We start from the raw sequence: 17,863 nt of genomic DNA, 5'->3' as shown, positions 1-17,863 counted from the left end.
CTACCAGGAAGCCTACACAACCCAATAAACCAACTTTAGCCACTGGGGACAGACACCAAAAACAACAGGAACTACCAACCTGCAGCCTGCAAAAAGGAGACCCCAAATACAGCAAGATAAGCAAAATGAGAAGAAAAACACACAGCAGATGAAGGAGGAAGGCAAAAACCAACCAGGCTTAACAAATGAAGAGGAAATAGGCAGTCAACCTGAAAAAGAATTAAGAATAATGACAGTAAAGATGATCCAAAATCTTGGAAATAGAATAGAGAAAATGCAAGAAACATTTAACAAGGACCTAGAAGAACTAAAGAAGAAACAAGCAATGATGAACAACACAATAAATGAAATTAAAAATACTCTAGAAGGGATCAATAGCAGAATAACTGAGGCAGAAGAACGGATAAGTGACCTGGAAGATAAAATAGTGGAAATAACTACTGCAGAGCAGAATAAATAAAAAAGAATGGAAAGAAGTGAGGACACTCTCAGAGACCTCTGGGACAACATTAAACGCACCAACATTCGAATTATAGGGGTCCCAGAAGAAGACGAGGAAAAGAAAGGGACTGAGAAAATATTTGAAGAGATTATAGTTGAAAACTTCCCTAATATGGGAAAGGAAATAGTTAATCAAGTCCAGGAAGCACAGAGAGTCCCATACAGGATAAATCCAAGGAGAAACATACCAAAACACATATTAATCAAACTGTCAAAAATTAAATACAAAGAAAACATATTAAAAGCAGCAAGGGATGGGCTTCCCTGGTGGTGCAGTGGTTGAGAGTCCGCCTGCCGATGCAGGGGACACGGGTTCGTGCCCCGGTCCGGGAAGATCTCACATGCCACAGAGCAGCTAGGCCCGTGAGCCATGGCCGCTGAGCCTGTGCGTCCGGAGCCTGTGCTCCACAATGGGAGAGGCCACAACAGTGAGAGGCCCGAGTACCGGAAAAAAAAAAAAAAAAAAAAAAAGCAGCAAGGGAAAAACAACAAATAACACACAAGAGAATCCCCATAAGGTTAACAGCTGATCTTTCAGCAGAACCTCTGCAAGCCAGAAGGGAGTGGCAGGACATATTTAAAGTGGTGAAGGAGAAAATCCTACAACCAAGATTACTCTACCCAGCAAGAATCTCATTCAAATTTGATGGAGAAATTAAAACCTTTACAGACAAGCAAAAGCTGACAGAGTTCAGCACCACCAAACCAGCTTTACAACAAATACTAAAGGAACTTCTCTAGGCAAGAAACACAAGAGAAAGAAAAGACCTACAATACTAAACCCAAAACAATTAAGAAAATGGTAATAGGGAACATACATATCAATAATTACCTTAAATGTAAATGGATTAAATGCTCCCACCAAAAGACACAGACTGGCTGAATGGATACAAAAACAAGACCCATATATATTCTGTCTACAACAGACCCACTCAGACCTAGGGACACATACAGACTGAAAGAGAGGGAATGGAAAAAGATATTCCATGCAAACGGAAATCAGAAGAAAGCTGGAGTAGCAATTCTCACATCAGACATAATAGACTTTAAAACAAAGACTATTACCAGAGAAAAAGAAGGACACTACATAATGATCAAGGGATCAATCCATGAAGAAGATATAACAATTGTAAATATTTATGCACCCAACATAGGAGCACCTCAATACATAAGGCAAATACTAACAGCCATAAAAAGGGAAATCGACAGGAACACATTCATAGTAGGGGACTTTAACACCCCACTTTCACCAATGGACAGATCATCCAAAATGAAAATAAATAAGGAAACACAAGCTTTAAATGATAAATTAAACAAGATGGACTTAATTGATATTTATAGGACATTCCATCCAAAAACAACAGAATACACATTTTTCTCAAGTGTTCATGGAACATTCTCCAGGATAGATCATATCTTGGGTAACAAATCAAGCCTTGGTAAATTTAAGAAACTTGAAATTGTATCAAGTATCTTTTCTGACCACAATGCTATGAGACTAGATATCACTTACAGGAAAAGATCTGTAAAAAATACAAACACAAGGGAAAAATAACACACAAGGGAATCCCTATAAGGTTAACAGCTGATCTTTCAGCAGAAACTCACTAAGTGATCACTGAAGAAATCAAAGAGGAAATAAAAAAATACCTAGAAACAAATGACAATGGAGACACAACAACCCAAAACATATGGGATGCAGCAAAAGCAGTTCTAAGAGGAAGTTTATAGCAATACAATCCTACCTTAAGAAACAGGAAACATCTCAAATAAACAACCTAACCTTGCACCTAAAGCAATTAGAGGAAGAAGAACAAAAAAACCCCAAAGTTAGCAGAAGGAAAGAAATAATAAAGATCAGATCAGAAATAAATGACGAAGAAATGAAGGAAACGATAGCAAAGATCAATAAAAGTAAAAGCTGGTTCTTTGAGAAGATAAATAAAATTGATAAACCATTAGCCAGACTCATCAAGAAAAAAAGGGAGACTCAAATCAACAGAATTAGAAATGAAAAAGGAGAAGTAACAACTGACACTGCAGAAATACAAAAGATCATGAGAGATTACTACAAGCAACTCTATGCCAATAAAATTGATAACCTGGAAGAAGTACACAAATTCTTAGAAATGCACAACCTGCCAAGACTGAACCAGGAAGAAATTAGAATATATGAACAGACGCATCACAAGCACTGAAATTGAAACTGTGATTAAAACTCTTCCAACAAACAAAAGCCAAAGACCAGATGGCTTCACAGGTGAATTCTATCAAACATTTAGAGAAGAGCTAACACCTATCCTTCTCAAACTCTTCCAAAATATAGCAGAGGGGGGAACACCCCCAAACTCATTCTACAAGGCCACCATCACCCTGATACCAAAACCAGACCAAGATGACAAAAAAAAAGAAAACTACAGGCCAATATCACTGATGAACATAGATGCAAAATTCCTCAACAAAATACTAGCAAACAGAATCCAGCCAACACATTAAAAGGATCATACATCATGATCAAGTGGGGTTTATTCCAGGAATGCAAGGATTCTTCAATATATGCAAATCAATCAACGTGATACACCATATTAACAAACTGAAGGAGAAAAACGATATGATCATCTCAATAGATGCAGAGAAAGCTTTTGACAAAATTCAACACCCATTTATGATAAAAACCCTGCAGTAAGTAGGCATTGAGGGAACTTTCCTCAACATAGTAAAGGCCATATATGACAAACCCACAGGCAACATCATCCTCAGTGGTGAAAAACTGAAACCATTTCCACTAAAATCAGGAACAAGACAAACTGCCCACTCTCACGACTCTTATTCAACCTAGTTTTGGAAGTTCTAGCCACAGCAATCAGAGAAGAAAAAGAAATAAAACAAATCCAAATCGGAAAAGAAGTAAAGCTGTCACTGTTTGCAGATGACATGATACTATACATAGAGAATCCTAAAGATGCTACCAGAAAACTACTAGAGCTAATCAATGAATTTGGTAAAGCAGCAGCATACAAAATTAATGCACAGAAATCTCTGGCATTCCTATACCCTAATGATGAAAAATCTGAAAGTGAAATTAAGAAAACACTCCCATTTACCATTGCAACAAAAAGAATAAAATACCTAGGAATAAACCAAACCTACCTAAGGAGACAAAAGACCTGTATGCAGAAAATTATAAGACACTGATGAAAGAAATTAAAGGTGATACAAATAGATTGAGAGATATACCATTTTCTTGGATTGGAAGAATCAACATTGTGAAAATGACTAGACTACCCAAAGCAATCTACAGATTCAGTGCAATCCCTATCAAACAGCCACTGGCATTTTTCACAGAACTAGAACAAAAAATTTCACAATTTGTATGGAAACACAAAAGACCCGAATAGCCAAAGCAATCTTGAGAACTAAAAATGGAGCTGGAGGAATCAGGCTCCCTGACTTCAGACTACACTACAAAGCTACAGTAATCAAGACAGTATGGTACTGGCACAAAAACAGAAATATAGATCAATGGAACAGGATAGAAAGCCCAGAGATAAACCCACACACATAGGGTCACCTTATCTTTGATAAAGGAGGCAAGAATATATAGTGGAGAAAAGACAGCCTCTTCAATAAGTGGTGCTGGGAAAACTGGAAAGCTACATGTAAAAGTATGAAATTAGAACACTCCCTAATACCATACACAAAAATAAACTCAAAATGGGTTAAAGACCTAAATGTAAGGCCAGACACTATAAAACTTTTAGAGGAAAACATAGGCAAAACACTCTATGACATAAATCACAGCAAGATCCTTTTTGACCCACCTCCTAGAGAAATGGAAATACAAACAAAAATAAACAAATGGCACCTAATGAAACTTAAAAGCTTTTGCAAAGAAAAGGATACCATAAACAAGACCAAAAGACAACCTTCAGAATAGGAGAATATGGTTGCAAATGAAGCAACTGACAAAGGATTAATATCCAAAATTTATAAGCAACTCATGCAGCTCAATAACAAAAAAACAAACGACCCAATCCAAAAATGGGCAGAAGAACTAAATAGACATTTCTCCAAAGAAGATATACAGATTGCCAACAAACACATGAAAGAATGCTCAACATCATTAATCATTAGAGAAATGCAAATCAAAACTACAATGAGATATCATCTCACACTGGTCAGAATGGCCATCATCAAAAAATCTAGAAACAATAAATGCTGGAGAGGGTATGGAGAGAAGGGAACCCTCTTGCACTGTTGGTGGGAATGTACATTGATACAGCCACTATGGAGAACAGTATGGAGGTTCCTTAAAAAACTACAAATAGAACTACTATACGACCCAGCAATCCCACTGCTGGGCATATACCCTGAGAAAAGCATAATTCAAAAGGAGTCATTTACCAAAATGTTCATTGCAGCTCTATTTACAATAGCCAGGACATGGAAGCAACCTAAGTGTCCATCGACAGATGAACGGATAAAGAAGATGTGGCACATATATACAATGGAATATTACTCAGCCATAAAAAGAAACGAAATTGAGTTATTTGTAGTGAGGTGGATGGACCTGGAGTCTGTCATACAGAGTGAAGTAAGTCAGAAAGATAAAAACAAATACCATATGCTAACACATATATATGGTATCTAAGAAAAAAAATTGTCATGAAGAGCCTTGTGGTAGGATGGGAATAAAACACAGACCTACTAGAGCATGGCCTTGAGGATATGGGGAGGGGGAAGGGTAAGCTGTGACAAAGTGAGAGAGTGGCACGAACATACACACACTACCAAACGTAAAATAGATGGCTAATGGGAAGCAGCCGCATAGCACAGGGAGATCAGCTCGGTGCTTTGTGACCACCTAGAGGGGTGGGGTAGGGAGGGTGGGAGGGAGGGAGACGCAAGAGGGAAGAGATATGGGAACATATGTATATGTATAACTGATTCACTTTGTTATAAAGCAGAAACTAACACACCATTGTAAAGCAATCATACTCCAATAAAGATGTCAAAAAAAAAGAAAAGAAAAAGAAAGTGGAAATAAAAACACAAATGGGGTGAATGATTGCCACTATGTTCACTGTTTCTAATTAGGTCCAAGAACTAGTGAACTGTACAGGCAAAACTATAACCAAGTGGTCTAAGCCCAATTTCCGTGTTCTTTCCTCTCCATCATACCATTTCCTATGAGAAGCTTTCAGGACAGATAAACGGTGGGACTTCAGGATTCACTAACCGATCATAAGTGTGACCCCAAGGGTTGTGTGACCAGCAGAACCTAATGAAGCTTCAACCTTAGAATACAGCCATCCCATGAGGTTCATGTTTACTGTACTTCCCTGAAAGAGAAGGAAAAAAAAAAATTAACATAATTTTCATTTCTATCTGTCTTGCTCAGAAAAAAAGGATGTCAGTTAGCTTAGAGAAACAGGTATAATAGGGTTCAGATTAAACAACAGATAATTTTTTTAAAAAAACACTACAAGGAAAGAGCTAACGACCTAGGATAAAGCCACAGATAGATTGCCACACAAAAATGCCAATTTATAGAAAATGCTAGCATTCAAAACAGCACAGCACATCTAGATCTTCCTAGGAGCCTAAACAAAAATGAAACACAAGTTATAAAATTCACAGGGTACCCAAGACACAAATAAACTTTGGCTCAGAAAAAACACAGCTTTTCCTGATCCTGACATCTGAAAAAAAAATTCATCCTCTGATAGTCCTTTAGAAGACAGTAATAGTACTACCCTCATTCATTTATTCTTTCATTTAGCAGTTATCGAACCCTGATTACATGCCCTTCACTGTTCTAGTTACTGGGAATAAAATAAAGAACAAAACAGAAAAATTTCCAGCTCTCATAGAGAGCAACCCCATTTTAGTGGGGTAGAAAGGGTAAAGTATACAGTATATGAAACAGCAATGAGTGCTTCTAAAAAATAAAGGAAAAAAATAAAGCATAGAAGGAGAATTAAAAAGGGGTAGAGACCTTGCTGAGAATGTGGCTATGGGTTAAGAACCTGAAGGAAGCTGGGAGGCTACCCGGAAGAACAGCACAGCACTCCAGGAATAGCCAGTGCACAGGCCCCAAGGCAAGGAGTGTAGAGACTAGAACAGTGTCAATGAAGAAGGGAGAGGATGAGACGAGGTCCCCAGAGAGGAACTGGGAGAAAGGTGAGCTATTAGTAATAAGAACTTCTGGCTTTTACTCTGCGTGAGATGGGAAGCCATTGGGGTTCTGAGCAGAGAAGTGGCACAACTCCTTACGTTTTAAGAGGCTCATTCTGGCTGTTACATCCAAAGCAGACTGTAAGTGAGGACGGTGCAGAAGCAAGGCCATCGGCTGGGGGCGGCTGCAATAATGCAGAACAGAAACGATAGGCCTTGGAATGGGGGCTAAGGAGTGGTTCGGGGTGACATCAAAGTTTTTGCCTGAGCACCTGGAAGAACAGAGTTGCTCATAACTAAAGATGAGAAAACTTCAGCATGAGCTGGTTTGGAGGACAGCAGGTGAAACATTAAGAGCTGGGCTTTGGCTGTGTTGAGTTTGATACACCTACTAGACATCCAAGTGGAAATGTCAAGGAGGAAGCTGCACGTACGGGTGTGGAATTCAGGGGAAAGGCCTGGACAATATAACCTCAGGAGCAAAGACACACCATTTAAAACTTCCAAACTAGATAAGATTACCAAGGAAGTGAGTGTCAAAAGAAATGAGAGGGTGTCCAACGATCAAACCCACATTTACAGGTTGAGAAGACTGAGGTAGAACCAGCAAAAGAGGTAGAAGGAACACACAGAAGGGCAAGAAGAAAACTATGAGACTGTGGAGTCCTAGAACCCAAGAGAAGAAATCAAGGAAAGGGGAGTGTCAACTGTGCTAAACGCTACTGATAAGGAGACTGAGAAATGAACATGTCCTCAACCATATTCCCACGGCAAACACAGCAGCAAATCGCACATGGCTATTTCTCACAAAATGTTAGCCAGTGGCATTATTCAGATGCTCATCTAAATAAGGTATAAATGGAGACCTACTGGAAACTTTCCTCAATATCAGCAAAAATACAAGCCCCTCAAAGACATATTGTCTTAATAACCCTTTAATTCTAAAATGCCTAACATCACCTGGCTTAGCAAGTACTCAATAAATATGTGTTGAAATAAGGAGTTTTTAAAAGTAACAAATTACAAAGGAAAATCAAAAGAGTGCTGGACTTCCAACCTCCAGCTAAGACAGGAATAATAAGAAAAGTGAAAAGTCCACTGCCTGAATGATAACAGTCCAAGGGTCTAAAATCAGACAAACTCACAGCTCAGCCAACAAAAAAATCACGGTGAGGTAAAGCCGAAACCTCTATGATCATTCTGAGTTATGTGCAGGGCCAAGAGAAGCACAAAAAAGACTGAACCTCCATCTACCCCAGCAACTCTGTAATGCAGTCCTTTGGTCTCCTGCGTGCATCTCACAAGGACCCTCAATACACCAACCAGATCAGAGCCGAGCCACCCTGGCTGACGGAGAGGTGGCTGCCTGAGATCTGGCTCCCTCCACCTCCTCCTCAGGTCCCCCCACCATTCCCATAACCTCCACCCCGCATCCTAGAAGCCCCTGAGATTCCTTTCTAGAAATGTAGGGCTCCTCGGGACGCGGGTGAATGGATTATAACTAGTTTGTGACCACACAGAAAAGAACGTGAAGATCACTAGTAACCACAATGGCGTCACTGAGAATGAGTCTTGCTCAACTGCTCCTATTTCCTTCTTTTAGAAGTTATTAAACGATGAGATCCACCAGCTGCCACAGACGTGTCTTGACTTGCACAAGATACATAAGGAAGTACCAGGAATGTCCTTGTGGATAAAATTTAGAAAATGTGGGAAACCACACTAGTTATCAAAGAAGTACAAATTAAAATAATGTTTAGGTGTTTCCTATCAAATTGATAAAATGACTTTTTTAAAGTACTATGAAAGCTTCAATAAAAAGGATCCTCTCATATCTCACAGATGGAGATGTAAACATCTCTGAGAGGAAAAAGTGGAAATATGTCTCAACAGTCCTAAGAAACCCTAACAAACCCCCTGACTCAGTGATAATTCCATTCCTAGCAACCTAGTCTCAGGAAATAATCAGAGATGCAGACAAGTTTTGGAGTGTTGCACAACAGCTCTATTTATAATACTGGAAAATTAGCAAGAGCCTACATGTACAAAAATATAGAAATGGTATATGACATATGTATATGTGTCATATATTTCATAAGATGAAATATTACATTAAAAATATTTCATTTGTACTGGATTTTTTTTTGTATTGGATTTCTTCCCTTAAGACTATGTTCCAAGCATTTTCATGCCATTTACAGTCTTTAAAACCCTGATTTTTAATGGCAAGGATCTTTTTAAAAACCTCTATTCACAGGAGTTCATGAAGGAAAAAACCTAACAGGGTTTGGGATGGCCAAAACACCTTCCAGGTTGCATTTATAATAGCATAATGTTGTTCCCCTGGGTACCCTCTACCAGATCCCCTATCATGAAACACCACGATCACTTCCAGGTTCCAAATGCTGCTGAGGAGTACTGACCACCTGTGATGAAATCCAGAGAGATGGGAGCACCACGGTCAGGGAGCTGAAACCCATGCCACGTGGCTCAGACAAGCACAGGAAATGAGCATGTCTGACCAAGACCTTCAGAGTTGTCTTCATAAGCAAAGTGCTGCTGCACAACAGAGAAAATAAACACTCACTAGAGGGCAAAAGTCAGAACAATCACTAAAAGCTACTTGTACAGGCAGACCTCATCTCTATGGGAGATTGAGCTTCACAGAGTTCATTGTAGTAGATGAGCTGTCCCATCACACAGCGAGCTTCTAATCACTAGAAATGTGCAAGCAGAACCTGGATGACCATATGTAAAGACTTTCATTGCAGGAACGCCAAAAATGGGTAAAGAAATCAGACACCAAAATCTATATGATCCATCCCAATGCTCAGGTTCTCTGAACTAACAAATGCTCAGTTAGCCATTTTAGACTGTTTCCTAAGTGAAATAAGGTTAGAAAGGCCTTAATTAAAGTCAGGTAAATGGTATACTGTGGTCTAGAAAAATATATTAAAAATCAATACCTAACTTATACACAAACATATTTCATCCTGTAATCTTTAAGAGATAACTACAACATTCAATCTTTTGTTTCCCATTTGGCTTCATTATCTGTGTCATACTTACAATTCTAGCCATGCTAAGCTGGAGTCCAAACACCAAGTTTAATTCTTTGCCTTTAAACCAACTCACAGCATATGTATTCTGGGCAACTGCTAAGGACTCCCCACCAATCCTAAAATAAGGAAAGAAAAGTCATAGTTTTTAAAGAAATACCCCAGTTGGCAAAGCAGCAGGTATAAAATTTTGACACCCCTCCCATCAAGAGGTAGGGTCTATGTCCCCTCCACTGAATCTAAGTGGGCTTGTGACTGCTTCAACCAGTAGAATGTGGTGGAGGCAGGGTTGTGTGATCCCAAGGCTGGGTTATAAAAGGTGAGATCTGCCTTTTCATTCAAACATTCACAGCTAGAACCCTGAGCCACCTTGTAAGAAGTCCAACTACCCTGAGTTCGCCACACTACGAGAAAGCCAAGAGAGGCCCTGTTTAGGTGCTCCAGCCAGCAGTGCCAGCCTTCAAGTCATCCCAGCTCAGGCTCCAGACATCAGGTGCACAGACACACTGTGCACGCTGTACCCTGTCCAGATTCCTGACCCACAAAGTCCACAATGTAAGGGTTGTTTTATACTGCTAACTGTGGGTAATTTAATATACTGCAATGACAACCAAGACCAGCAATAACAGGAGTTTGAGCTACCACATCACCATCTATGCTATATAAAATGGTCATGTGGGGAGAGCGGTCCGTACTTGTGATAACACAAAAATTCACACTTTTCAGGCCAGTATCTTCCATATTCGACATTCTCCTACTTCCCGGATTTTAATTTTCTTTCTGTAAGTTCTACACATTGACCTTTATGCAGCTTCCTCTCCCCTATATCCTAACACCGAGACCTCCTCATCACCGTCCTTGTCCAAAAATATTTCCCCTCTTCTACTAATCCAAATCCTATACTGATGTCAAGGCCCACTTCATCCACAAGGCCATTTCTGACCACATTTCCATCTCTGAATCCCTTTCATATGTTTATATACTTTTTTTTTTCCTTCTCTCTCACTTAGAGCACTTTTGGGGGTTTGTCACCTATGTCTACATGTCCCTGGTACCTGTAAAAAGCATGAGTAAGTTATTTCATCTGCATCCCTCTGGGCAGGAAGCCCAAGGCTTAACTCAGAATGGGCTTACTGAATAGACACTGAAATTCATTAAGAGCAGTTAGTCTTCTGGTAACTTACTCCTTCAAGCCTCTTCAACAAGGTTCAAAAGGACCTACACATACCCACTAAGAAGCAGCAAAATGTCCATTAATCACCAACCTAGAAAATGATGGTCTATGCTTTTCTAAATGAGGTTTAAATCACAGTCTTCATACTACAGAAAAGTAAAACACTTAAGAAAAATATCATTTCTGGAGAACTATTTAATATTCAAACCCTACACAGAGTTAACTATGACCCCTCAAAATTGTTGCTTACTTTAAAGGAAAATTAAGACAACCATTGAACAATCTTACAAATATAGCTAGATTTCAAGGATTTGAAGTAATTTTCCAGAAGACACAATAATATATTTTTTTGTAAATCTTTAATAAATTGACAGATGAACACTAAAATACTAATATGTTGGGATAAGTGAAATCATGCATAACTTACCCAAACACAAACCTTCCAAATTCCATCAGCCAAAAAGCACGAAATATTCCACCCAGAGCAAAAACAACCTGTAATGTAGAATATAACGTAAGATCAAAGAAAAAGTAAATTCAAGGAATCTAAAAAAAATAAGTGACTTATGATGAAACACAACCTCTAGAATGATTTTAGTATTCCTTCTTAGTAAATCTGTGAAATTTAAGTATCAAGGTTCACCTGTCTCAAGGCTTAAAATGGACTATGCATTACATCACACGAGCATTTGTGAGCCCTGCTTAATTAAGTCAAGCATTCACTAAACACATCTTTGCTGGTGAAATGAGACAAGAATTCAAGAGTCACTGTCACAATGAATCAATGAACATTTTGTCTTTTCTTACCTGTCCAACGCAAACAAAGCAACTAAAAATAATGGTGCCCCATCTGTTAGAGAAAGAGAGAGAATGAAGGAAGAGTATATCACCGAGTCCTTCTTGGGTTTCTCTGACCCCTCTGCATTCCCTCCAGAGAAAGGGGTCAGCCTCTGAAGTCAGCATCCTTCCTAGGCTGCATGGTGACCTACAGAAGTCTTGACTTCCAAGGAGATTCCAGAGGCTTTAGTGATGGCATATGCTTGTTTAAGCTATTATCATATCTTAAACACAACTTATTAAATAGTCTTCAAGAAGTTCCCAGGGTTCCCATTTAAAAATGGACATTCTTTATAAAATTTTTATTGAGTTTAGGATTGACTCCAAGGAATTCTAGATTAAGTAATTTTAAGTGGTTATAATTCTTGATAACTAAAAACTATCTTTAAAAGGAAAAATAGCAACCATGCTAATACACTTATAAATCTGCCTACTCTAGTATCCCACACTCTGAATAGCTCATTAATGTTTCCCCAGAGTAATAAAATACCAGTATCAGGAGAGTTCTTAAAGATCATATGAGTAAACCATTCTTCTGAAACTCAAATCCCTCCAAAGATCCTTGTGAAATGGTCATACCAGAGTCTCCTGAATGTTCTCTAGCACTGGAAAACTCACTGTGGTCCCAAGGCAACTCACAGCCCCACCTGTCACCCTGATCAAGCAAAGTTTCCATCATACTAAGTGGAATCTGGCTCCCTGAATTTCAAACTTATTCTACCCCTTTAGACCAAGCAAATTAAATTTAAGTCCTCCTTTATACGCTCTTCAAAATGTTTAAAAGTTAGTCCCCAAATTTAAACACTTATAGTTTCTTCAGTTCTTTTCCACCAAACATGGTTGGAAAATCCCTGGTCATTTTGCCCTCTGCCTTCCAAAAATATTCCCAGACTATATCCCTCCTAAAGTCTCCACTAACAGCACACAAACAATCAATCATTAGGATGAAAACTGACAGAGCTTATAATGGATGCCTTCCTCAGCTAAGAGGAGTGGTCACAAAAAGTTTGATGCCTAAAGAAAGGCAAAAGAGAAAATCTCATCAGGGCTGGGAGAGGTAAACATTAACTACGCGCCAAATACTGTCCTTCCATCTCTCTCAATCCTTATCACCACCTTGCAAGGCAGGAATTACTATCCATATTTTACCAATGAGGAAACTGAAGATCAGGAAGCTAGGAACAGTTCAAAAGAGCTAGGAAGTTGAGCAAGTGGCAGCAAAAGGATTCAGACCCTGGTCTGCTGATTCCAAGTGAGGGCATAATTTACCTTGAGATAACTGAGCTACCATATTCCCTGAGCAGCATTTACCTTAACTGAAGCTTCGAAAACCAATTCCCGGGGCTTCCCTGGTGGCGCAGTGGTTAAGAATCTGCCTGCCAATGCAGGGAACGTGGGTTTGATCCATGGTTGGGGAAGATCCCACATGCCGCGGAGCAGCTAAGCCCATGCGCCACAACTACTGAAGCCCACGTGCCTAGAGCCCATGCTCAGCAACAAGAGAAGCCACCGCAATGAGAAGCCCGTGTACCACAACGAAGAGTAGCCCCTGCTCACCACAACTAGAAAGCCCACGCAGCAACAAAGACCTAACACAGCCAAAAATAAATAAATTTATTTTTTTTTAAATCCCATAGATATAAAAATCACACACAAAAAAAACTAATGCAGATTATCACAGTCAAAACACAAGTTTATTCAGTTCTTTCTAGAAATACTTAATCTAGTTCTGTGTTTTCTTAATAATCGTATTTACCCATAAGTGAGATTTTTCCCAAGCTTACCGTATTCCAAATACGCGGTCTACCAAAAAGCCACCAAAGAAACACAAAACTACATTGGGCCAAGAATACCAGGCATACAGCAGCATGAATTTCGTGGTATTCACCTGCATATCCTATATGGAAAGAAAACAAAACTATTTTTTTTCCAGTTAAGTTTAGCAACTAACAAATCAAAACATTCTTTCTGGAAGGGCAGGCGTTTCTTAATCATTTTCAGTTGCTAAGTGCTTTGAGACTCTCATGACAGCTATGGCTGCTACCCCAGAAAAATGGTGACACCGAGGAACTTCCTGAGTGTGCAGTCATTTCAGAGGCTTCATGGAGTTCAGAATCAATCAGCTCTTCCACTACTGGGACCACTCCTGTCTGCATCTGCCTGTATCTTCTACATTTTATTCCCCATGTACAACCTGCTGTGGGGTTCTACACCCACATGAAAAAAGGCAATCTTAGCTTATCCCTTCCCTCCCCTCCACTAATTCCTATCTTCCTTCCCTTTCATTCTAGAATGTGAAAGGCCAATCTATGTATTTCTTCCTATCCAAAGGTGAAAAAACTTACAAAGGAAAAAAAAAAAAAAAAAACAACAATCTAGGGCTTCCCTGGTGGCGCAGTGGTTGAGAGTCCACCTGCCAATGCAGGGGACACGGGTTCGTGCCCCAGTCCGGGAAGATCCCACATGCCGCAGAGCGGCTGGGCCCATGAGCCATGGCTGCTGAACCTGCGCGTCCGGAGCCTGTGCTCCGCAACGGGAGAGGCCACAACAATGAGAGGCCCGCGTACCGCAAAAAAAAAAAAAAAAAAAAAAAAAAAAAACCAAAAAACTATCTAAATACATAAGAAACTGTAAATATCATATATTTTTATAAAGCCAAACTAAAAATACTGACACGGACAATCCTCTGGAATCAGTAGCCGCATTTTAAAAATGAAATAACAACAGAAACATATTTAAGAAAGCAAAATGCTATCCTACCAAATCATTTGTCATTCCAATGATTACACAATGAGAAATGCAAACAAAAATCTGTCAAAAGACTTTTTGGCAATACTGTAGAAATAGCAATTACTTATCTAAGATGTGAAACGATATCAAGTCACAAGTGCTATGAATGAATGTTTTGTGGCCATTCATTCCAACTCAAGAATACTCCTTGCCCACACAAATTTGGTGACAATGGATGTTAAAATGGATTCATGCGACAATGTTTCAGACCGGGCAACCTGAGAGCTGATGATGCCTCCACAGTATACCTGTTCCAGAGCCAACAAAAGAAACAAAGGTGAAGTCAACTTACCCGTTTAACCTGAGTCTGAAGGGCAGCAGGATTATCATAGCAAAAATAGCTGCCTAGAAAAAGGAAAAGCAAGTTTCTTTTAAGTAATAATACTTTCCATGTAAAAGTTTCAAGCTGCAATTACTACTCTAATGCTGATTTTAAATGTCTATACTAGGGGCTCAAAGACTGACAGTGGAACCTTTTTTGGACCACTTCCTTGTCCACCAATATTCTCTAAATTGCAGCCAAATAATGCACAGAAAACATGCCAAGTTATTTACAAATTATGAGTCTGCATACACAGCAAATACTGGGAACCTGGATTAAGAAGTTAATCAACAACTAATTGCTCTTCCACCTTACTTTCATCATGTTTTGTATGTCTATTGTTTTATTAGCACCTTCATGAAACAGCTGTGTTTTCCTTAAAGCTACCAAAACACATATATTACAAACTTCAAAAACATCCTCAGCAGTTTCCTAGTAATGTTACCTAAAGCCACCACTTATCTTGAGAGCAGAGGAATGGAGTTTAACTATTCTGACTAAACCTGCTTTTAAAACAAGAACTCTTAATTCTACAAACAGCATACCCAAGATCAAATAATTTAGCAAATGCAGTGCCAGGAATGAAGAAAAATAAAACAAGAATTCTAAAGGGTTAAATTAAAACATAATAATAACGTCTTTTTGGAGGGTAAGAAAGAGAAATGGAGAGAGGCTGGACATTCATGCACTCAGAGTTATTTTTACAGTAACAAAATCGACAGATTTTTTTTATAAGCACAGGATAATGCTGCCTCCATTTCTCCACGAACTCTGTCTAGAAGTATACATTAGAAGCCACCAGTTCAAAAAAAAGAAAACTGTCATTAGAAAGGTATGACTCTGGCTTCTGAAACCCACCCAGGTAACCATAATTTACTAAAAATAAATTGCTTAAGTACGTGGTATTTTAAGTGTTTCGTGTTGTTCTTGTTTTTTGTTCCTCAACTCAGCAATTTATGATTCCTGCTTTAATCACTGTCAGGGATACCAATCCCAGGCTTTAAAGCTAATGAATGGGCACCATCTTTCCACAAAGTGAGAAGAGGGGGAACAAAAAGAGATGCAAAGAAACTAAAGCCCAAAGCATCCTCCATGCCTACTTATATATTCCAGCAATAGCATAAAGTAATCCACCATCATGTTCCTAAATCTGTTGATTCCACCAAGTCCAGCCAGCTCATGAAAAACACATTACTACTTTCACACCAAACTGATATTGACATTAGAATGTTGCTGAATAAATTAGTTGCTGGAATATAATAAGGAGATATTTTTAAAATTATCTCCAGAAACTGCTTTCCGAGTCACCAAATTTCATGACTGAAACCAAACACCACAAGTCCAATCCAGTTATGATTGCTTCACATTGGCAGAGCGGAAGAGTACAAGAACACACCTACTCAACTGAAGCTATCAAGACACACTCATACGTTTTACCAAAGAGGGCAAGAAACATATAAATAACTGCCAATGAATTATTCAATCAAAAATTTTAAAGTATGTGTGGAGTTTCTTTGGGGGGAGGGGGCCAGTTAAATCTTTCTGAATTCCTTCTGAACAAAGTGTCATGAGAGTGTTACCAAGGGGGGAAGGAGGAAGTGGGACGAACTGGGAGATTGGGATTGACACATATACACTACTATGAATAAAAGAGATAACTAATGAGAACCTACTGTATAGCACAGGGAACTCTACTCAATGATCTGTCGTGACCTAAATGGGAAGGAAATCTTAAAAAGAGTGGATATATGCATACGTATAACTGATTCACTTCTCTGTATGGCAGAAACGAATACAACATCGTAAAGCAACTCCACTCCAATAAATTTTTTTTAAAAAAAGGATTTTAAAAAAGTGTCATGAGAGGAACCTTGACGATCTAGGAATTTCTTCGTATCTGTGGCCCCAGGGCCCAAGTTGCTAGACTTTGGGACTTCTTGGAAGCAAAGGAGTGGGACAAAACTCGCCCAGCTCAGTCCCCTGACCCCCACCTTCGGGACGCTGAATAGCTAGCAACGTCCACAGGGTTGGATGGGGTCGCGAAAGGAAAAGAAGGGAAGCCCAGGAGCTGAAGCAAGAAGCTTCCCTGAGGCCGCGTGGCACCTAGGAGCTCAGTGCAGCTCCGAGAAAGTCGGGAATTCCTTATTATCAACCCCACCCCACCAGGCCAGCCGGCTCACCGAAACCAAGGAAGCACATCAGCAACAGCACCAAAAGCCGGTGCGCCAGGCGACTGGGGTCGCAGAGGGCCGGCAGCGCCCCGGGAGCAGGGGGTGTAACGGGGACGCCTCTGCCGGCCTCGTTGGGGCCGCCAGGCAGCAGCGCCCTCGCTTCCTCCTCCTCCTCCTCCATCGGGCCGACGGGAGACCGAGAGACGACAGTGACTACAACTCCGGGAAAAAGCGGCTGCCAGAGCCCAGCGAAAACAGTGCTCACGTGACCGCAGTTGCTCATGTGACGCCGCGGCAGGTCAAGCAGGGTTACGCTCACGTGAGTGGGCGTGATCACGTGGTGGGCAGGGCCGGCAGGGAAAGAGGGGAAGTGGCGACGTTCGTTTTCATTAGGAGCTGTCTAGGCGCGAAGCCCGGGCCTTCCACTGTCGACCGCGCTGTCCTCTTGTTTCTTGCCTTGCTCTCGTTGCCGCCCCTGCGCCGCTCCTTCCGAGAAAGTACGGGCCTCCCCTCGATCCCGACGCCAGGCGTGATCCCACCTGTGCGAAGGAAGCGAAAACGCCCGCCGCCCTTCTCGCAGCATTGCTCTCCTCAGCGTGTTTGGCTATTCTTAATAACACACAGTTGATTGAGCACCTTATGATGTATCAAGTTACGTGCCAGGTACTGGGAATACAAAATGGGGTGTGACAAGCTCTTGGACCTCAAAGAGCTCACGGTTTAGTTGGAGAGATCGACAGAAACTGATACTTTAAAGACCAGTTTGGTGAATGGATGAATGTAGTGAGAACAGCGGCTGCAATGAGCACTGAATTCTATAAGAATGCCTGGG

At 40.2% G+C, this 17,863-nt stretch overlaps 1 protein-coding gene across 3 annotated transcripts in view; it reads right to left on the bottom strand.

Annotated features, from left to right (window-relative positions):
- The window catches only part of MFSD1 (major facilitator superfamily domain containing 1), a 30,328-nt gene extending 12,713 nt beyond the window's left edge, over positions 1 to 17,615 (bottom strand). Inside the window, exons 1-7 of one of the 3 annotated variants that reach the window (XM_059065520.2) lie at positions 17,041 to 17,615; positions 14,831 to 14,883; positions 13,533 to 13,645; positions 11,719 to 11,761; positions 11,339 to 11,406; positions 9,748 to 9,856; positions 5,741 to 5,843 (exon numbers count right to left, since the gene is read on the bottom strand). In XM_059065520.2, the coding sequence (XP_058921503.2) occupies positions 5,741 to 5,843; positions 9,748 to 9,856; positions 11,339 to 11,406; positions 11,719 to 11,761; positions 13,533 to 13,645; positions 14,831 to 14,883; positions 17,041 to 17,314 (763 nt within the window). In that variant the 5' untranslated portion in view covers positions 17,315 to 17,615. The remainder of the gene's footprint in view (positions 1 to 5,740; positions 5,844 to 9,747; positions 9,857 to 11,338; positions 11,407 to 11,718; positions 11,762 to 13,532; positions 13,646 to 14,830; positions 14,884 to 17,040) is intronic. The other 2 variants (XM_059065521.2, XM_059065522.2) reach the window with 2 other exon arrangements.
- Between the last annotated feature and the right edge of the window lie 248 nt (positions 17,616 to 17,863).

This window comes from Kogia breviceps, chromosome 5, assembly GCF_026419965.1.
Source record: "Kogia breviceps isolate mKogBre1 chromosome 5, mKogBre1 haplotype 1, whole genome shotgun sequence".
Taxonomy (NCBI): domain Eukaryota; kingdom Metazoa; phylum Chordata; class Mammalia; order Artiodactyla; family Physeteridae; genus Kogia; species Kogia breviceps.
The sequence above is the reverse complement of the archived record's forward strand: the minus strand, read 5'-3'. Positions and strand labels throughout refer to the sequence as shown.